At 40.5% G+C, this 21,752-nt stretch overlaps 1 protein-coding gene across 3 annotated transcripts in view; it reads right to left on the bottom strand.

The window, feature by feature from the left end:
- Window positions 1-21,752, bottom strand: part of LOC140564044 (palmitoyltransferase ZDHHC14-like) — a 69,737-nt gene that overhangs the window by 18,213 nt on the left and 29,772 nt on the right. For all 3 annotated transcript variants that reach the window (XM_072689088.1, XM_072689090.1, XM_072689089.1), the window contains exons 4-8: window positions 11,934-12,092; window positions 9,960-10,097; window positions 7,667-7,715; window positions 2,613-2,715; window positions 1,216-1,325 (exon numbers count right to left, since the gene is read on the bottom strand). In XM_072689088.1, the coding sequence (XP_072545189.1) occupies window positions 1,216-1,325; window positions 2,613-2,715; window positions 7,667-7,715; window positions 9,960-10,097; window positions 11,934-12,092 (559 nt within the window). The remainder of the gene's footprint in view (window positions 1-1,215; window positions 1,326-2,612; window positions 2,716-7,666; window positions 7,716-9,959; window positions 10,098-11,933; window positions 12,093-21,752) is intronic.

The following is a 21,752-nucleotide window of genomic DNA, read 5'->3' as shown; positions in this document are numbered from 1 at the left end:
CACAGTAATAAATAATAAACAAAACGTGTTTAACATTACAAACCCGTCTCCAGTAGCACATTTTATTCCATTGTAAGGATTTTGTTAAAAAAGGTCATTAAAACTAATTCATTATTTTTTAAACCACAGAACAATATTTCTACAGCAATAGTGCAATCCAGCAGGACCATCTCCAGCTTCAGCTTCAACCCACAAAATCAAGAACTGATCATCAGGCAAGACAGACGCAATACAACCTTTGCACACAAATGTAAATGAAAACAGCTGAGGGAACAGTCTCCTCACATCACTCTGAATCTAGATGAGCAAGACTGGCCTTTTTATGTTTGCTGATGGTGCAAAGGGGAGAAAATGGCAAGTGGACTAATTTCAGAACAAATGAGATAAGCAGTCAGATACAGGAGGCTTCTCATTAAAGGGATGATGAAAGGGAGTCATCTGAAGGAATAGAGGGAGGAAAAACAAAAAAAACAACACAAAAAAAGGGTTGGGTTTTTATAATCTGAAAACGTACCTAAAAGGTGCCCTAGACAATCCAACTGTGTTTATCTTAGTACAGTTAAATAATGAGAGTTCTGTACATGCAACTGACAAACCGAGGAAAACCAGGAAAACAAGAATAGAGCTGTAAAACGAGTCGATTGTAAACTGTTATGTGACAGTCTTGTTTCCTGAATTTGTTACAGTGTTAAAAGTATGCCATAACGTGGGCTCCCTGGTGCCATAAACCGCCCAATCAGAGCAGAGCTTACTGTTTTACTGTTTTATTATATATATATATATATATATATATATATATATATATATATATATATATATATTATTATTATTTATTAATTTATTTTTCCCCAGAGGCAAAATAACAGGATGGTAAATAGCCTTAAATGTCTTAAAGTGCTCAGTAAATGCTTTGTTTGGCACTTAGGATTTATTTGAAACTACCCATAAACTACTGGTTTTTGATTTTTTGGATACTTAATGGCTGGATTGAGTTTTTAAATTTACTGATCATTTTAGTTACTTTTAGTCACTTTTATTAGTTGAGTATTAAACACCATTCCACAGCATTAATGCGTTAACTATAACCTGCAGTCCCACCAATTACAGAGAAAATTGACCTGCATCTATTAAACAGTGAGATTGCTGTATTTGTCAATGGGCAGAAAGAGCAAGCAGAGACGTTACAGAAGCTGCATCTGACCACCTGTAACTCACCTGGGCGGTAGAGGACCACAGAGGGCTGCACAACAGTTTGTGAAAATGTTTCCATAGCTGTAGGGGTTGTAATTTTCTTTCCCTCTTTTGGACGACCATGACCCTTTTATCTAGAGAGAAGGAAACACGGTTTAAGCACCTTTAGAAAAGAGAAAGACATTAGGGCATTAAAAGCATGATGGTTTAAATCATACAGAGTAAGATTTTAAGATTAACATTACATTACATTTTACTCTGCGACTTGCAGTCTTATGCACACTCTCAAGCATTACTACAGTTATCTGCTTATTTTAACATGTGTAAAAAAGAAAACAGAAATGTGGCATGGACAAAAGTAATGGCACATTAAATATTATTTTATTATGATCTGACCAGGGCTGCCAAACTGTAGCTGAAAGTTTAGATTTTGGAATACAATTTTAAATTAAAAAAAAAAAAAAAAAAAGAAATAAATATAATTTTGGATGTGAGAGAATAAATGTACTATGCAAACTTGGGTATCACTGGTTATCCTTAGAGGTTTGCGACATGTACTCAAAATACATAATACATGAGTACATCCGTCTCTCAGAGTATAAATATTGATGTTCAAAAATAGGAAGTCACTTGTCATATTAATTTATTTTACTATTTTAATTTTTCAATATTTTAAGAAGTCTGTGGATATGAAAGGAACTTGTGGCCAATAATACACCATAATAACAATAATATATATATATATATATATATATATATATATATATATATATATATATATATATATATATATATATATATATATATATTTTTTTTTTTTTTTTTTTTTTTTTTTTTTACATTAACAGATTTAATTAATTCAAAATATTATCAAAGTATTTTAAAGGACACCTGCTCATTCACTGATTCTTCTGAAATCCAGGGTCTATACATAAAATAGTCTATTTAGAATTAGATATTATATGTCCTGCTTTCGTTGTAGTCATGGTCTCTGCAGTCCAGAAGGGGATTTCTACTAGATCTTGCAGCTCATCCACAACTCCCCACCTCATCCCAAATGTTTTGAATAGAGCACCATCCATCATTCCAGCTACTCCACAGCTCAATGCTGGAGGGCTTTGTACCCCTGTAGCACACGCCTGGCATTAGGCAGCATGGTGACAACATGTTCATGCTTTTCTGCTCCAGAGAGTCCTATTCTATTGGCAGTACATCTCTACAAGAACTAGACAAACTGTGTGGGCATTTGCACATCTACATCAGCAATGGGTGCATGTTAAAGTAGCTGAATGCATTCATTAGAAGAGGTGTCCACAAATATATGGACATATAGTGAACATGCTGCTATGTTTTCAGAATCTTCTTTGGTTCATCATCTGTTAATAGACATAATAAACACAAAAGCAACACACTGTACTTACATCTTCATTTGTGGTCTGATTGGATCCTATTAGGTAGGTGTGGAAACCGGAGAGTCCCACTATTGACCACACAGAGAAGAAACACACCACCACCTCCAGCACAGTAAACAAGGGTCAAGGAGAGAACACCTCAGAACACAAGGGGCAAACCTACTGCTTAACCATAGAAATCTGCACAAAGCCCTAATTATCATGGTATGACTGCCACACACACACACACACACACACACACACACACACACACACACACACACACACACACACACACACACACACACACACATATTAAAAAGACAGACTGGACATGTGTGCACAGGCTGATAATCCCATGACTAACACATCGACCTGTAAAGCTGCCAGAGGCGGATTTCTCACCACTTTGCGCCACACTTAATGTGCTAGAAGCAGGGCCAGCAGTAGCTGACTGGGAGCTCCTCATCCACGAGTGCTGACAAGCTGAAACCTCCTTTTGGAAGATAAAACAAACCACAAGCCCTGCTACCACACTTGTGTAAAAGTCCCTTGAGGAACTTTTGGAGGTTCTTCAATTTAAAACTGTGAAGTTTCCTCAAAGCAGTTTTATAGTAGAAGGTTTCTTGAAGAACCCCTTACATTTTTAAAGAGTGCACCCCCACCCCATGTACTGTTCTTGCATCAAACCTTGCAGGTAAAATAAACAATCAGAAGGTGGCACTTCTTGTCTACACTCATAAATCCTAAAAAAAAAAAAAGGTTCCTAAAAGGTTCCTCGCCCAGATATATGGGTCTACACTGTTAAAAGGACAAGATCCTTGATGAACCTTTAGAGGTTCTTCAGCTCGACACTGTGGAGGAACTTCTTAAGGTGCTTGGAGGAACCTTTAAGACAAGGTCGGTACAGTTTTTAGTAGAAGGTTTCTTGAAGGTTCCTCAAAGCACCCTAAGAGGTTCCTGTGCAGTTTCAAATTGAAGAACCTCCAAAAACACTCCTTAAAGATCTAGTCCTTTAACCAGTGTAGGACAAACCTTTAAACACTACAGAGCATTCACACTATGTGAGGACTCTTCACATCTCAGGGTTCTTTAAAGAAGATCCACTGAAAGATCTTTAGAGAACCAGAAGTAGTAGTTCTACACTCTAGAGGGGAGTCCTTTAGTAAAGGTAAGCCTCTTAAAGATCCCAACCCTTTTTGTTAGGAATAACACAAGGGTCAAATTGTCATGGCGAGTCAGAACATCTCAAAAAGGCTCATGGGCCAGCTCCTGGTCAGCTGTGGCAGGTAACTGCAGACACTAGTTCAAGGAGGGACACTTCAAAAGACAGTGACAGTGAAGGGTCATTGATGTAAGAGGGCAATGAAGGCATTTATCTGATGATCCCATTGGGTGGCCACTGTGACACTAGTCAATTTTTATTGATGGTTACGAGAGGAGGAGTACCCACAGGAGGAGTATCTCACAACAAACAAAGTGCCAAAAGTGTCTACAATGGGCACACCACATCTAGAATGGAGCCTGGAGCAATAAAAGAGGAGCTGGTCTGAGGAGACCGGTTCCATTTTACTTCACTTGATGGTCAGGCACGCAAGAGTTGCCAACATCTTGCAGATGGTTCCAAACAGAACATTTGAAATGGCTCAATACAGCAGCAGAAAGGGTCCCATCGATGTTACGCCAAATAATGCTTCTTGCCAAGCGTGGAACAGAGCTAAATGGCTATGGTCAGACAACTGGGTTAGAGGATCTCCAGCTTGTGGGCTGGTTACTGGTCAGCCTTGGCAAGTAACTATGGATAGTTGTCTGAGGAGGGACGAATTAAAAAACAGCACCAGGGTGTCAGGTATCATAAGGCCATCGACGTATCAAGGCAACAAATGCTCCTATCTGATGAGCCCATCTGGGTGGAACAGACAGATCAGCTCCTTTGGCATAAGTCTGGGAAAGTTACTGTAATGTGACAGGAGGAGTTCCTCACAACAAACAGTGCAGTGTCCCTGCTGAGCAGCTGTAGTCCAGTCAGGGAGCCCATTCTAACTCCTGTCCACCACAAAAGGTGCCTACACTGGGTCCACAAGTGTCTGGACTGAACCTTGGAGCAATGGATGAAGATCTGAGGAGTCCTGCTGTCTCCTACATCACCTGGATATTCGGGTATGCAAGTGTTTTTAACCTCACGACTGACGGTGGTTAAAGGACCTGATGCTCTTGTCTTGGTGCCTCTACAAGAGCCCCTTCACATGACTTGTAGAGTGAGCTGTTTTGGTGGCATGCAGATGACCATCAACATATAGTTGGTGGCAGGTGATCTTCACTGTACGCTCTTCACAGTGAATATAATTGGGACAGTTTGCTCAATAAAAAACTAGTTTAAGAGACTCTTAAAAGCTTCTCTCAGCCTCTACAGAATCTCAAGGACGTGATCGGACCGCTATTCCATCAATCACAAAAGGAGAGTTTGAAGAGATGTTATCCTCATGACCTGCTTTCTCCTGAACGGCGACTGCAGCGCTGGTTGTTCTCTTCCAGGTAACAAAGGTTTCTCCTCTCAGCACGGAGCCCTTATCTGGCACGGCTGTGGCATTTACAGCAAAAACACACAATGACCTTATGCAGGCCATTTTAATGACCCACCCCTGAGGCTTTTGTGACCTGTAGCACTGCCACTGAAGAGGGCCGTCACCAAGATCTGATGAGCACAGTAGCATAATGGCCATGCCTTTTTGCTTTCCTGTTATTTTTATGCAGCTGTAAACCACACAAACTGCTGGAAATGGCTCTCTGACCAATACTGCCCACCGCTGAAGTCTTTCATTCTCAGCATGACCGGAATTAACTGTTAACATATAATCCAAAAACTGATCATTGTCCCCTGCTTAATAAAAAAAAAAAAAAAAAAAAAAAAAAAAAAAAGGGGGGGTTAGGCAGCAGCACCTTGCGTGCTGGTTAAGCCACACATAAAGCCCAGACTCTGTAGAGACAGAAGGCTGGCAGAGAGGGATTCAGATAGAGATAGAGAGGGAGCTTTGAGGTGAGACTCGGCAGCTGCTGGCAAAACGCTCTTAAAACTAGGAAAGCTTAAATAAAAAAAAAAATAAATAAAAAAAAAAAAAAGGTTCTTTGGAGAGATGCCATAGAAGAAGCACTTCTGTGAAATGAGAAGTGAAACCCTTACATGGCTACAGTTATTACTGTTGTTCTGCTATGAACTACGCACTATGAATGTCATCACACTATTACACAATGAATTACAGTTAGCTGCATAATTCACATTGGCAGTCTGCACAGCCAGATTTGACTCTATAGCTTTGGTTAGGTTTCCTTTTCTTTAAACATAAAATATCTGTTCTTCTATTGTACAGAGTACAAATCATGGAACTAAAGTAGCATGACAACATAAAAAACATATATACATTTTAAAAAGGTATTATTTTCGTGATGCCACAAGAACACAAGAAACAAAAATACTTCCAAAGGTCTGCCCCCGAACATTTACAATGTGTTTACAGTGTTATAGCCTGGACTGCTTTTTGTGGCTATGGAGCGATGAGGCCTAGGGCTGAACCATACTGGAAAAAAACTGACATTGCAATAGTTTTTCTTTCTAATATATATATTTCGAATATATTTCAAGATTTAAAAAAAAATCTGGCCAAAAGTTAATGATCCCACATGTTATGATATTAATAATGCACTCCATGTGTCCAAGGTTGGAGTAAAATGAATGATATTGGGCATATATAATCTGCCTCTGGTATTTAAACAATGTCAACTTTCCATTTGAACCGAGCTACAAAAAAAAAAAAAGTTCGTAACTTTGAATTAAATTGGCCATGACACTGCACATCCTGCGATGTGACCATTGGACATGTTCACACTGCGATGACCACGCTGAAATGATATACTACGATATACACTGAGCTTATTTCAGTGAGTAAAACAAAACAGAGTTTTATTTGAACTGATAAGTGCAGTGACGTTACCAGTTAACAGCCAAAACAAAAGCTAAAGCTGGTTCTAATGCTAACTCTCCATTCCACCTTAAATAGAGCCGCAGTTACACTGCGTAAATTTAAGGTGGAACAGAAAGTTCGGGGGAAAAGGAAAACTTTAGCTTAGGGTTAGCTCAGAGCCTCGCTGTAAACGTGACGCAGCAACAGCAAACGGCCGCAGAGCAGCAGGTAAAGAGTGTGTTAGTTAGTCTGTCAGAAGAGAAGGATCTAAACTCTGGTCTATTTTCTCTCGTTTTTCTCTGCACTGCCAAAACCACCCAGTTTGGTTGTAGTTGTGCAACGACAAAGTTTATATTTATCCCATTTTCTCCATTTGGAAAGATCTAATATTCCTCCCATTCCGTCTTCACTCTGGAATGAGGCCTGGTTAGAAACCAGACTATGGTGAAAATGCTCTGTTCTAGCAGCGAGAGACCCACACAGAACCGAGGAGGAGGCTAATTCTAATGCACATAAACTAAGCGATCTGACTGCAGAGATATACACTACACTAGATGCAATACTACAATCACTATTTCATCTGTGTATATATATTTGTATTTTAATTTTTTTTGCTTATATTTCTATATTTCTATACTTTCATATTTCTATATTTTATTTTTTAACTTAAATGTAACTTATTCTATTTTTATTTTTTTATTTTATTTTTTTTTGCACTTTTGCACTTTACTTCATTAAGTTAAGGTTTAGTTAAGTTTAAATGTAGATCTTTATTGTATAGCTTTGATGTGGGCAGACTGTCATAAAAGCATTTCACTGCAAGTTATACTGTGTATGACTATGTATGTGACAAATAAAATTTGATTTGATTTGATTTGATTTAGAGGTAAAAATAGTTGTTTAAACAGTTGCTCCAAATAAAGAAAATCAGAATTTGAATTTAGTCTGATTTACTAAAAACAGTGATTTGCACGTTGTGGGGCGGCATTATTTATGGAAACACAAAGTTTGGATCTAATAATATCAGTATCAGGAAAAAGAGACTCAGATCGGATCACGGGGTGAAAAACCTTAATCAGAACATCCTTATTTAACACAGTCATCATTCTGCTGCAAAAAGGATATCTGGCAGGACTGTCTTTGAGTGCGGTGAGGAACCCTTTTTTATGAGATTCTGTAAAGACAAAAAAAAGACAGGATTCAGGTTAAAACCCAAGGCCTCTACAGGTCTGCTAATGTGACTCACACCACATTTCATAAGAATGCATAATAAGCTCATTCAGAACTGCTTTCCCTTTTCAGTTCCACCCACATGCTCAGTTCCTCCCTCTGTGGAGAGACTAGATGAAAATGAATGGACCACCATTCACAAGGGCCAAGTGCTCTGGGACAACAAGGGCAGGCAGAGAGGGATCAGAGCCGTTCTAATAAGCTATGGTTCAGTTGTGGAAAGTCCAAGCACAGGTGCTTTACAGTGGCACAGGGCCAGAAAGCTCAGCACGGGAGACATTACAGCAGAGCCTAATCACCTGATCCTCCATCAGACCTCGGCCTCTTCACTGTAATCGATCTCTTAAGAGCTGGTCGTAAAGCGTGCGGCACGAGGAAGCTGTAAAATCCTCTCAAAAGCAGCGCCCTCGCCGTCACCAGAGACGACATTGCTATTTCAGCCAGATGCACGGAGGTCCCATCAACACTGAAGCAAAACTAACAGGCTTTATTCGTGCAGCAATCGCCTCGGAGAGCAATGCAGGGTAATGAAACAACAACAAATGTGCATATGAGCCTGGCTGGGGAGCATTTCTCTCTGTGCGGATATCAAAGATGCTGTGGGTGCTTGTTAATGCCCTCAGTGAAGCTCTACTACAGTCGAATGCTGATGTCTGATGCAGTCCGCATCAAGTCATAATTGGCGTACTCTTTTGTAGCGCTCCGGATTTATCGATTTCCATTTCTGCCTTCATCTTTTACGCTCCTCACATGGCTTTCATAAGTAACCTCAGGACGACCTAGTGAGGTTTGCACAAGTTATTGTTTCTGAGATTAACAGCCAGAAATGGTGAACAGGGAGTGAAGTTCATCAAATCTGCATAAAAGCATACACTGTTACCAGCGTCCAGCTGATTCACTGCTACCAGAGAAGGGCTAGACTTTTAGGAATCACTTCACTTTACTTGGATGGTCCATTGTAGATGCCTTGGAGACGCTCACCTGACATTCAAGTGAATGTCTACTAAATGCAACTGAACTCCAAGTTTAATGTAACTCCGCACTTAACCCTAACCCCAATCCCAATCTTACCCTTACCCTTTTAGAGTTCAATTTAAGGGTTATGGTTAGGTTTAGGTGCAGGGTTACGTTCAAAAGACAACCATTTACAACTTACAGTTCAGTGGCATTTAATAGATACGGTTGTGCTCAAAAGTTTACATACCCCAGCATCATTTTTGCTTTCCTGGCCTTTTTTCAGAGAATATGAATGATAACCCAAAACCTTTTTTCCCCCCACTCAAGGTTAGTGGTTGGGTGAAGCCATTTATTGTCAAACGACTGTTTTCTCCTTTTAAATCATAATGACAACCAAAACATGATTGAAAATGACCCTGATCAAAAGTTTACAGACCCTGGACCGTCCACAACTGTATCCAGTTTGAATGTTAGTTGAATGTCAGGTGAGCATCTACGACCTACCACGATCTACACTGGACCGTCCAAGTAAGCAGATCCTGACTTTTAGGGAGCCCCCCCCCATATCATTGAAGGCTGAATTTTCTGCATGTGTTGTATGTAGTTAGTAGACACTGTTAAAGTGACCCTCATTAGACCATATAAAGAAGCAAAGCAGCAAAAACGGCCCATTTGATGTCCCAATATGAGATCACAAAAAATGAGCTCATTTATATACTGCCTATTCATAACCTTATGACGAGCCCCACAGCCATGCATGTTGAAGTTATGAGGAACGCTCCAGCAAACCAATCAGAACAGACAAACTTCTCGAACCACTGCTGGTAGGAGCTGGAGTAGTAGATAAAGATTAAAAAGATTTCTGGATATAGAAATATCTTTTCTTAGCCAATCACCATTAGGACTGAGTGCAGCAATGTAATGAAACTTGCATAAGCATTGCAATAATACTGCATAACAAACACATAAATCATCTTAGATCACAGAGAAAGAACGGAAAAATAAATAAATAAATAAATAAATAAATAAATAAATAAAAATATATATAAAATCACACCGTCTTTCTCTTTTCCGAAAAAGAGAACAGACCATCCCTGGCTGTTCACACAGAGCGATGGCCTCTGGCCAGCCCGAACTCATTACACCCACATTGCAGTTTGCCTGCTAACGGGACAGACACAACAGGAGGCAGAAGCACCTCTCTGGGCTGGAGATAGCCCTGTGCACTTACGCATGATAACGTGTGTGATGACAAAGGCAAAGATGAAGATTGTCAGGAAGGACAGCGACAGGATGAACATGTAGAAGAACCGGTAGTTCCTTTTGCCGACACAGTTGCCCACCCAGGGACAGTGATGGTCGAATCGCTCTGCGGAGATGAGAAGATTCAATTGTAAAGTCAGTTTCAATAATCACCCAAAGTTTCCCAGACTCACATTAAGCCTGATCCTAAACTAAAATAAAAGAAAAAGAAAAAAAGGAGTGGATATTTACTGGTGAGTCACCACTGGTGTTGCAATTTAGCTTAAGGCTAAACCTAATCCATGTCTGGGAAATATAACGGCTACAATAAAACGACTAAACTTTTGATTCATTTGTTGCAGCCGAAGCAGATTCCCATATTTAACATTTAGGAACGACAGAAGCTACATCAGTGTCAAAGCCTGAAGATGAACTGAAAAAAAAAAAGATGAAGTGAAAGTCAATTATGGGGCAGTGAGTGAACAGTGCTGGGACCACTGGGCCTTTCTGTGTAAATGTTCATGACTCATTTAATTCAGTCCTTGATGAGAAAGCTAACAGCTCAAGAAGAAGCAAATTTATCAGGGCTTAAAAGGTAACCATTTTTTACTTTTTAACATAGGCCAAATCTCACAGACGTTCTTCGCGTCAAGGCAAAATGTCATGATGAACGGACCAATAGAAATGCTCCAAATTTTGATGATTTGTACATTGATTTCCATTGAAAGTTAAGGAGGTTTTTCATCCTGGGTCATGCTGCCTGCCATCAGCAGCCAGAGCCTGGGAGAGCATGATTGGCTTTGTTCTCTCTGGTGGGTAGATGGCTCTCTCTTGCTCCCCACATCACGAACCCACGTTTGGTGTGATGCTGAATATATTGGCAATAATATACATACATACATATATATATATATATATACATATATATATATATATATATATATATATATATATATATATATCCTGTCAAGATGCCATTTTGGACATGAAAGGTTTTTGTGTGACAGTACAGTAAAAGTATAAAATTAAAATTACATATAATACCTATATAGATAATTTACATAACACTATACAGATATAAAGATAATACCTATAGATGAATAACTGAATAAAGGTAACCCTAAGTTTTGACAATATTGCAATTTAATTTGCTAAAAAAAAATGGCAAAATATGATTTTTTTTTTTAATTATTGTGGGATATTTTATTATTTATTGTGGGATAAAATGTATTTATTTATTTATTATTAAATGTTATTGTTCACATTCCACAGTTGGGTTATCCAGTGTTTCTCAACCCTGGTCCCAGAGGCACCCTTCCCTGCACAACATTGTGGACTCCCTGCACCTCTAAAAAGGGGCTTGTTAATGAGCTGATAAGTTGAATGAGGTGTGTTGGGAGCAGGGAAAGCATTAACATGTGCAGGGCAGGGTGCCTCCAATACCAGCTTTGAGAAACACTGGCGTAATCAGCTAACTGAGTCATATGAGTGTAATAGATCCGAGTACTAAATTAATCAAACTGAGTTAGTGGAGAAAAGTCCTAATCTAATAAAATCATGGCAACTTAAACCTTAAAACCTACATAATTAATCCACTGTCATTTTGTTGATGTTGACATATCCAGTTCATAGTTAATTCCATTTAATTCAATTATAATTCGAATAGAACAAAGGATTACAATTTCTATAACCAGCTTAATTTCAAGAGCTTTTCAGGAAGAAATCCTCAGAGTTGGAGAAGTCAGGGACTGAAAAAAGGAAGACCATAAAAGGACTCCATTCCACTTCCTTGGTGCCAAAAAAGAGAAGCTGAATACATTTCCGAGAGTAAATCTAGAGCTCGTAGCCTCAGAGTGATGTTTTCAATGCGAGGTTTCCTAAATATAGTTTTTGCACATGCCCATTTAAACCACGCATTACTCAGCATCACACTCGCAGCACGTACACCCAGATAACAACTCACCCACACAGTTATCACAAAGGCTGCAGTGAGAGGCACGAGGCGGTCTGAAGATTTTGCAGGTGAAGCAGTACTTCAGCTTCACCGTCTGTCCGTTAATCGTGACCTCTTTCGTCCTCGGGGGAGGTCTGTATCCCGTAGAGCTGGAGCCATTGGCAATGTCTGTTAGGGAGAGGAAAACAAGTGTTACATCCCAGTAGGAAGATGTTCACATTCCGCTTGAAGGCAGGAGGAGGCACAGCTGTTAGAGGGGGGAAACTTTTGGAAATGCCTTTGAAGTCTGGTCTGAGCTGAGGTTCTCCGCACAAGCTGTGCTGAGGAAGCCAACAGTCGGGGTGAGGAGACCTTCTCCTCTCCAAAAGCGCAAGCCAAAACAAACAGGCATTTGAAAACAAAGACACTGACCCGAAGCTTCTCCGTCCACACAGACAACTCTGGCAACTTCAGTTCAGTCCCCAATCAGTCACATTTGGGAAAAGCGCTCTATGCTACGGCACAAGGGAATACGGTTAAACAAAGCAAGTCGCAAATTACAGCTCTGAGGTCCGGTCTGCAGTTACAAATACATACACGTTCCAAGCTGGCCAAGACTTTGCAGGGTACGATTGTGCTGTGTAACCAACCACACATTCAAAAGTTGCACACAAGCATGCAAGGCGAGCGTGTTGTAATTTGTAGCTGTGTTTAATTATAATCCTCGAATACAGAGGATTACTAAAGCCTTCAAAGACTGTGCTCTAGGGTCACCAATTATCTTACAGTGTGGATACAAACAGCGCGCTCCAGAAGCACCGGCGGAGAGAAAAACTGTCTTCGCTAATACATTTCCGACTCCACGGCGCAAGTACAAAAGGCCAGATGAAAAGACACGGCATAATCCAAGATTTTCTGACTGGGTACAACGGCATTACTTTCTCGATTTACTATTCAGGAGCTTCGTCTTGTGTTAAGCAACAAAAACTGTGGCCTAAACCACATAAAATGTAATCAACACAAGTCCTTAGTAAGGGTGCTACTACCCCAGTAGGGGATTTACGTGGGACTGACGGGCCTAAAGTGAAAGGATTAAAGTTGCCTTGCTGTGCGACGGCTGTAAAATGTTCTTAACTATCAATCAGTAAATGTAAAGTCAATCACCCCCCTTTTTTGCTCATAATATTATATAAGATAAGATAATCCTTTATTAGTCCCACAGTGGGGAAATTCAGTGTCACAGCAGAAAAGGGATAGCAAGACACTCAGATGCAAAAACGTAGATGAATTACCACTATATACCACCATAATATATACACAATATAAATAATAGAAGTAAAAAAAAAAAAAGCAATAACAATATTATATATATATATATATATATATATATATATATATATATATATATATATATATATATATGTGTGTGTGTGTGTGTGTGTGTGTGTGTGTGTGTTTTTTATATATATATAAAACACACACACACACACACACACACACACACACACACACACACACACACACACACAACCACATATACACCCACACACACACCTCAGTGTGAGGTCATGTTAGCTGTGTGTTGCTGCCTGTTCAGTAGTAGAGGGTTTGAGTACACTCCTAAAAACAACGGTGCTTGAAATGGTGCTTTGTAGGATGCCATAGAAGAACCACTTCTGGCTCCATAAAGGATCATGATTGTAACAGTGAGAGAGTGTGAAGATCCTTTTGAAAGGTTACTTTTAACTACTTGATGTGAAGGTTCTTCACCAATTGAATGGTTCTTCACACTCACACTGCTCTATTAGAAATTAGATTCTTTATGGAATCAGGAGTGGGTTTTCTATGGGATGTCCCGGTCAGGTTATTTTGCACCCGATTGGAGTTCCTGATCGCTGTGGATCCGCCGATATCAATCTGATCTCTGTGTGTGTGTGTAAATAATCCAGCCCCACAGTTTAGATCAGATGAGCTGCTGATTAATGCGTAAATAATTCCTTTTATTTTCAGTTCAGTTCCTATAATCAGACATTCTGGACAGACTGATTTCGTTTAGTCGAGACTTTTCTTCTTAAAATCACTGTTTTATAGTGTTTAATATCTTATCATTCAGTCTGACTCTCCTTCCTGACCAATCAGCTTCCAGCTCCTCTAAAAACTGCAGTCTAATCACTTCCTGTGTAGTGTAGTGAGATCTGTGGTTGTTAGTCTACTGATGTGTATTAACTGGTTTATTGTGGGTGAATGTGCTGTGTGTGTGCGTGTGTTAGCATTAGCGTTAGCCTCCACTCGGTTCTGAATGGGTTCTTCAGGGCTGGTTTAGAAACACAGAAAGGCAAGTGAGCGGTTCTCCGGTTCTCCCGCTGGTAAAACAGAGCGTTTCAGTCAGAGTTTTATAAAGGTTCAGATATTATGACCCGTTTTCAGCACTGCTGCTGCCGACTGGGCTGTAATGTCCATTAATATACGTCCAATAATATTAATACTGAATTACCTTGATGGGAATTGCTTTAACCAGCTGGTCAGATATTGGGCAACACTGCTCAGATCCACTGAAACAGACTTTTTGGACTAGAAACCCTGATGAACTAATTAATAAACAACCAATCCAATAAACAGCCCATTCATAACCATCTAACCATGGTTACTGTCCAGCCAAATACCCCCATATTAAACTCCACAGATGCTACTGGTTATGAATTCATTGTATCCACTCCATTTACCATGACTGGGGCGATACTGGTTCATTCTTCAGAGCCACATGTTTCATACTGGGACAATGGAACAGTGTGCTGGAGATATCGTAAGCCCTATATGCAGGCGTGTGTGAATGGACTGCTGCATGTGGGCTGGTTATATAGAGCACACGAGCAAGCGAGAGAGACCGAAGCGGAGAGTGTAGGCGTGAAATGGAGATTACAGTAAATTGAGTATATGGGTATCCTTTCTTTACATGTTCAACGCGATCAATGCATGCTTTGCCCCTTCTTCTTCATCTCCACTGCTCTCGCTTTCCCTTTCCCTCTCTCACTTCCCGCCTCTGCTGTCAGAATCCGACCTGAAGCCAGAGACTGCGTGGGAAGCGCATCAGTAGCTTTGCAGAGGCAAACTGTGAGAAGAAAAGGAGGACTGCACTCACTGTTACCGATTTAGCGCCGATATTAAGCCTGTGATCACTTCTGAAGGTCGTTTATTAAGCTTCAACAAAATCAAGAAGCGTTAATAAGATAGACGTGGAAGTTGAATTAGCATTTCCTACATTCAGAATTTAACCATATCTAATAACGGACAATCCACAGTTAATGCTTCACTAACAACTGCTACTTGGGAGACGTGCATATTCGCTGCTTCACAGCTCAATGCAGGGGGGCTTTGTACCCCTCTAGTCCACGCCTGGCATTAGGCAGCATGGTGGCAATACGTTCATGTTCGTCTGCTCCAGAGAGGCCGATTCTATTGGCAGTTCTTCTCTACAGGGACTAGACAAGCTGTGAGTGTGCGCACTTGCACCGAAAGCATTAATTAAAAGGGGTGTCCACAAACATTTGGACACAGTGTATTAAGCAAATATCAAGTACAGTTAGATTTTATACAACACTCAAAAAACAAGGCATATTGAGCCATGAAAGAACCCCTTTTCAGTAAAGAACCATGTCTGTAATCCTTTACATCAAAAAAAGCTTCTTTAAGGAACATCATTAAAAAAAATCATTTGAAGCACCTTAATCTTTTAAGAAGATATAAAAATGTTTGTGATTAGATATTACAGATGGACCGGTCAGCGGTTCTCAGGCCGATACAGACTGCCGATTGTACGATCGAGGGCGGGTCTGGAAGCCTACCCTTTTCAGGTAGGCTTGGTAATGAATCACTGTTCAGGGCTTCTGTGATATTCTGCATCGTCTCTCAAGATGAAATGTCCTTTACTTTTTAAAATCAACCATATTTAAAACGCTGGAAATCCAAACACCAGCTGTGCAGAACTCTACTGTTGATACTCAACACACCTGAGAAAGGCTGCTGTTGCTGCTGTACGTTTGCTCGTGGTGAAATGTGGCCTGCACTGCGGTCTGCACTGCTTGCCGTTTTGTGTGGTTAGCGAGGTTTGCTAGCTCTGCTGTGTTCTGACACGCGCTTGTGAGTGATGTACTAGTGGTGCTATAAGGCTTTACTCTGCTTCCACCATAAGGGGAGTTACTTTAATGGATAAAGTCAGATACGGTGGAAAACCCATGACTGATGGAGCAGAGCCTGTACATGGAGCAGAGTACACCGCTGGCTTTAACGAGTGCCTGCAGTGCTGCACGGGTTCCGTTGTTCCATCGGTCCGGTGTTCTGATCGGCTAATTAGAGATATTGGAAAATCACCTATTCTGGCCTCATATTTCCATCTCTAGCTAGCTATGAGGCATGTAAAATGGTCTTGTACAAATCAGTATTATATTGTCCTGTTAATGTGGAAGAAGAGGAGGAGGAGAAATACCTCACACCTTTATTTAAATCAGTGCCAGAACTGTCAAGTCAGCATGCTACCACTATTGCCTGGGGGTCACAAGTTCAAATCCACAGCCAGGCCACTTTTCCATCAGTAGGCATGCTCTCTCTGGGTGGGTAGATGGCGCTCTATCCCCTCATCACTCTTAGGCGATGTTGACTGGCACAGGTGTAAGTTAGCTGGTATGGTGAAGCTGGAGACCCGGCACTTTTCTCCAAGCATGTTGTCCGCTTGCCTGGCACTGCCAGTTCCAAGTGAGTCGTAGTTTCAGAGGAGACAGGCGTTAAGCCCTCATCATCAGGAACTGCTTAATCTCCCCAGTCATTCAGAAGTCATTCAGATAGACTTTTGAGTGATTGGGGAGATCAAGGTACTCTTGGAGTCCTGGCAAACGATGACCGTGGCATCACTGGGGAGTAAACTAACAAACTTCTGATGAATTCCTGATGATGAAGTCATGATAGTTGTGTAAAGTCATAAACAAAACATAATAGGCAATACAACTCTAAAATTAAACATTGTTAGTAATGACCTTTCACTGTCAAAGTTCAATTGGCAGTAGCAAGAAAAAGGAGGGGAAAAAATACATACTATATATATATATATATATATATATATATATATATATATATATATATATATATATATATATATATATATATATGTATTTATATAATATATAAATATCTGAATGTCAGATTTGTGGCTATTTAAACAAGGTTTAAGGGGCAGTCAGGATGCATGAAAAAAAACTAAGGAGTTTTCAATGTCAGCCAGAGCATCTCTCCCTCCGCTCAGCAGGACGCTAAGAGCAGCTAATTACAGTCCAGCAGTAGAAGGGCAGTCTGGATCATGGACTGTGCACAACTGCTGGCAAGCAGATATTCACATGCAGATTAAAGTGAAACAGATGGTAAACAAAGAAGACCTTTTTCGTTTTTGTCTACAACTCCCTAGATCCCACTATGCCATCAGTGCTGGAAGGGTCAAAGCCAGCATGCGCTCCCTCAGAGTCCCATGAAGCGAGTCACTTTGCGGTCTTTGCCGCTTTTCAATCTGCCACTAATGCAAAATCACTGGACAGCTCAACACGCTTTCAGGAGAACACCAACTGCCAGTTGTGTTACATCAGCTGACAGACGTCCACACTGGCTTACTGACTGATGGGGGAAGATTAAGGCTCTCTTGGAGTCCCGGCAAAGAATGACTGTGGCATTGCGGAGGATGGAACTGATGATTTCCTGATAATGGGGCCAGAGCTTAGACAGCTGCGTCACTCAGGAGCAGCGAAAACTGAAGTTTGACTAGTTGTGTAAAGTTTCAGACAAAACACAAAAGGAAACACGAGCCAGAGCTAAAATTATCAAATCATTTACAAAAGTCCTGACAGAGCACTGTCACATTACTTCCACTTAGTGTTGCTATCATGTGTGATAATTAAATTTTAATTAATATGTGATACATTTTTTATATTATGCTGTTTAGACATATTTTATGATAGAATATTTATTGCAATATTTTGTCGTCGACAAAATGCATCAACACCGTAAATTTCTAATAACTGCTATCCAAAAATATTATATTAAAAAAATATATAAAAAATTATATAATATATATTGATATTTACTCAAAATATGCTGCACTCTATTCAATTAAGTGGGACCAATTACACTTTGTAATGAAAAGCTCTTTAAGCACGATTATGATATAATAAAAGTCATATTGCCCAGCTCTACTTTAAATAACATTCAACTCAAGTCCTCTCTAACCTTCTACCCATCACTTACTCCAATACTTCTATAACCTTAACCTCAGCTAAACAAGTAACTCTAACCAACCACAGTATTTCCACACAAGTTGTAGCAGACCAGCAACTCTATTAAATAGCGGTAGTTATAAGCCGTCTGTAAGCAGAAGTAGAAGCAGTCGATGATTAAAACAGATTCTCAGATAACCGTAAAGCAAAGCCAACGTTATTACAGCAAAATCCCCAGCATTGTGTAATTCACTTAGTTTCACAATGTAAATGTGCCACTGAGGAGCATTCTTCCCATACTCTCCCATTATCAGCAGGACACTTCAGCTTTCTCTGTAGAGCTTCTAAAAGCCCACACTCCAGTCTTCACATCATCAGCTGGATTGATCTGGCCATTGTGCACAAAACAGCTTCGGCGGCTCCTCTGGATAACTACACCTATTCAAGTATGTTTGTTTTTTGGATACCAAGGGTAGTATCTCAGCAATCAATACCACAATCACATCAAGGAGCCAGAAAAGTGTGGACTGCCTGAACTAGCAAGATTTGAACATGGGGGTGGGTAAGGGGGAAGAATAACCCCCCTGTCTTTGTTTTGCATAGGTAGCTTAAGTGAGAATGTCTTAAACATGACCCCATTCAGCATGTTCAGAGGGGGATTATTAACAGTGAGAAAATAATGTACAGTATAGTCTAATATGCATCACACTGAGCTTAAATTCACAAAAAAAAGTATATCATAGAGCATATCATGGATGTCGTAAATGCTTAAAAATATTCGGAACCAAAAGCCATGCATTCATCATCCGATATCAATTTTTAACGTGGTTCTGCAAACGCTTTCCCTGTTCTACCTCATCAAACCTCAAATAAACAAATAATTGTGAAACATATTGCATATCGACCATCTCATCACTGAATCCCAATGTATTACTATTACATTAGGAACACCACTGGGCTTACAGCCAATAGGAACAGACAGCAGGACTGCTGCTGCGCTGCTGTCACTCCCCAGCGCAGGAGGGGTATAAACTAGGCTAATGAGACTGATGAGCAGCCACAGGCGAACTGCAGCCACAGAGGAAATCCTTGCACAGACGGTCACTGAATCAGACAAAGAGAAGCCAGCACTTCCTTTTGTCTTCTTCGGTCTGCTGCGTTTTACTGGCTGTACAATTACTGTCACAGCTCAATTCAGTCCCTTCTACCAGAGATCTCTCCTGTTCACTTTTTCCCCCTCTGTCAAACTAATGCCATGCTTTCAGCCTTCAGAGAAGATAAAGATGCAGCGGACGTGAGAGAACCTTCTACAAAACTATTTACTGCAAAGAAAGAAACAATCAAGGAAGCAACAGATCGAACCTTCTTACACACCACGCCTGGTCCTGAAAAAGCAACGGAAGGCGTTATAAGCAAACTTTAGACACCTGCTAGTATGAGGTCAGTGACCACTGACTTTTAATTACGGACTAAACCACTCCTTTATATCATCACTAGAAACTACTGTCTCAAGAGAAACCGCTAGAGAGACGATACCATTTACCTACCTTTCCAATACGACTGATCTACTTCTCACTGGGCTCCAAAGCCACTAAATAGGGCGTCAGTACATTTCAGGGTACCACCCACACTGTATTTCACCAGAGACGTTATAAATATGGAAGGGTGTGGGGGGGGGGGTGGCTGGGGTCAGGCACTGTCACTACTGGCACTTCATGCATATTAGGCATGGGCACTCCAGAGCAATGCTGGTGTCTGCTGGCCGATGTGTCAGAAAATCCTCGGTGCTTTCCTCAGAGGGTGTTGGTTGCCTGGTGAGGCTTATATCGTCTTCACGGCATGTATCTTCAATCAGCTTGCTGGTTACACCGTGAGAAAAGGAAACCGCCCCCAAATGTGGAGATCTGCAATGTTCAGACTGGAAATAACTGCCCGTCGGCCTTGCAAAGATGGCTGCAGAGGGAACAGACTTGACCATAAGGATTTTACTGAAATATTTGCATATGGGGGAATTTAGTACAGTGAATTCAAATACCATGAGGTTTTATTGTGGGGGAGGGAAGGAAACCAGAGCATCTGGAGGAAGTCTATGCATGCCCAGGGTGAACACACCACAATTCTCATAGACAGAGACCAGAGCAAGGACTGAACCCACAACACCAGATCACTGGATCTGTGCAGCACACATACCATCTTTTGTGCTGCTGTGTCGACCCGGTATCCCCCCTGGTATCAATACAGGTGTAAAAATTTCTTTTTAAAACCTACTGAGCTTTAAAATCAGCCATTTTCAAATGAAGCTCTTCTTTTTTTTCGTATTTACTGCAGTGGAGTAAAAGTGAATTACACCTCCCAACTGTAGGGGAGCCCAGGAGCTAAAAAACCCAATACAATTCAAGCATAATTCTGCTATAAGATGGCCGTTTACAATCGTAAGAAATGCATAGCCAACATTACATCCTTCAGCGCGAGTGTGTGCCGTTTCAAAGTCAGAGCTGATCTACTCTAATTTTTTCTCCTCTCCAATATCCAGTCCAGTGTATTCTGTTGAGACCAATCGGATACCCATACCCATAGACACTGATATGCCACCTAAGAATAACATCTGCAGGTTGTTTTACTGCGTTCTCTACTGCCTGTACTCGTGTCAGGGCTGTGATACTGTTGTTCCAACACTGACCTTTCCAATACTGACACTGATCCCTTCAAACAAACCAAAGTGTAGGTATTGTGTACCATGGGCTGAGAGACTAACCTCAGACATACCAGGTTTAGCGGTTTCTCTGGGTGCAGTCTCGTGATATGAAGCTATACATCTACAATATCATCTACAAATGGCACTTTGCTTAAGTTACTTAAGAATGACAGCAATGTTGTCACACCCATAGTAAGACTATGAGGATGTCTACACACTGTTCTCCTGAGGCTCGGGTGTGCGTTAGAAACTGATCCCAAGCTGTAGTCTACAAGAGCAGAGCAGTGAGTCTGGGTTAGGTCTACAGGCGGCCTGGAACAGATGGGTTTCACACTGAAAGCATATCTTCACAGGTGTTCCTAAACTGGAGCAGTGTAAGACAAAGCCTATACTGTTAGGGAAGAGCCATAGAATACACTACTATTATCCTCATGATGTGCTGTTCTTTTTCAAATCTATCATGGGCGTCTTCAGTACTTCTACACTCTAATTGAATGGTCCCAGGCGGCACTAAAAGGGTCCTTTGACTTAACCATTATCCATCTTAACCAGGCAAAAAATGATCTAAGCATCCAAAGGGTTCATGAGTTGAGCTGTCATGGTTCTGTACTTATGCTTCTTGCATTTTTGCATTTATTTAGTTATGTATTTAGTAGTGTAGTAACACTGAACCACTGCATGGACCACACCGCCATGGTACATTCTTTAACTTGAAGGTACTACAAAGAGTTGAGTGATGCCAAAGACTATTTTTTTGGTTCCATAAAGACCCATTTCTGTTAAAGGAATGGGTGAAAAACTTTTTAAAAGCATGGATTAACTGAATATTTGGCAACCGAAATTATTCAGACGAATATAAAAACAAAAACCTGAATAAGTGAAAATACTGAGTAATTTATACAG

This window comes from Salminus brasiliensis, chromosome 10 (assembly GCF_030463535.1).
Source record: "Salminus brasiliensis chromosome 10, fSalBra1.hap2, whole genome shotgun sequence".
NCBI lineage: Eukaryota > Metazoa > Chordata > Actinopteri > Characiformes > Bryconidae > Salminus > Salminus brasiliensis.
The sequence above is the reverse complement of the archived record's forward strand: the minus strand, read 5'-3'. Positions and strand labels throughout refer to the sequence as shown.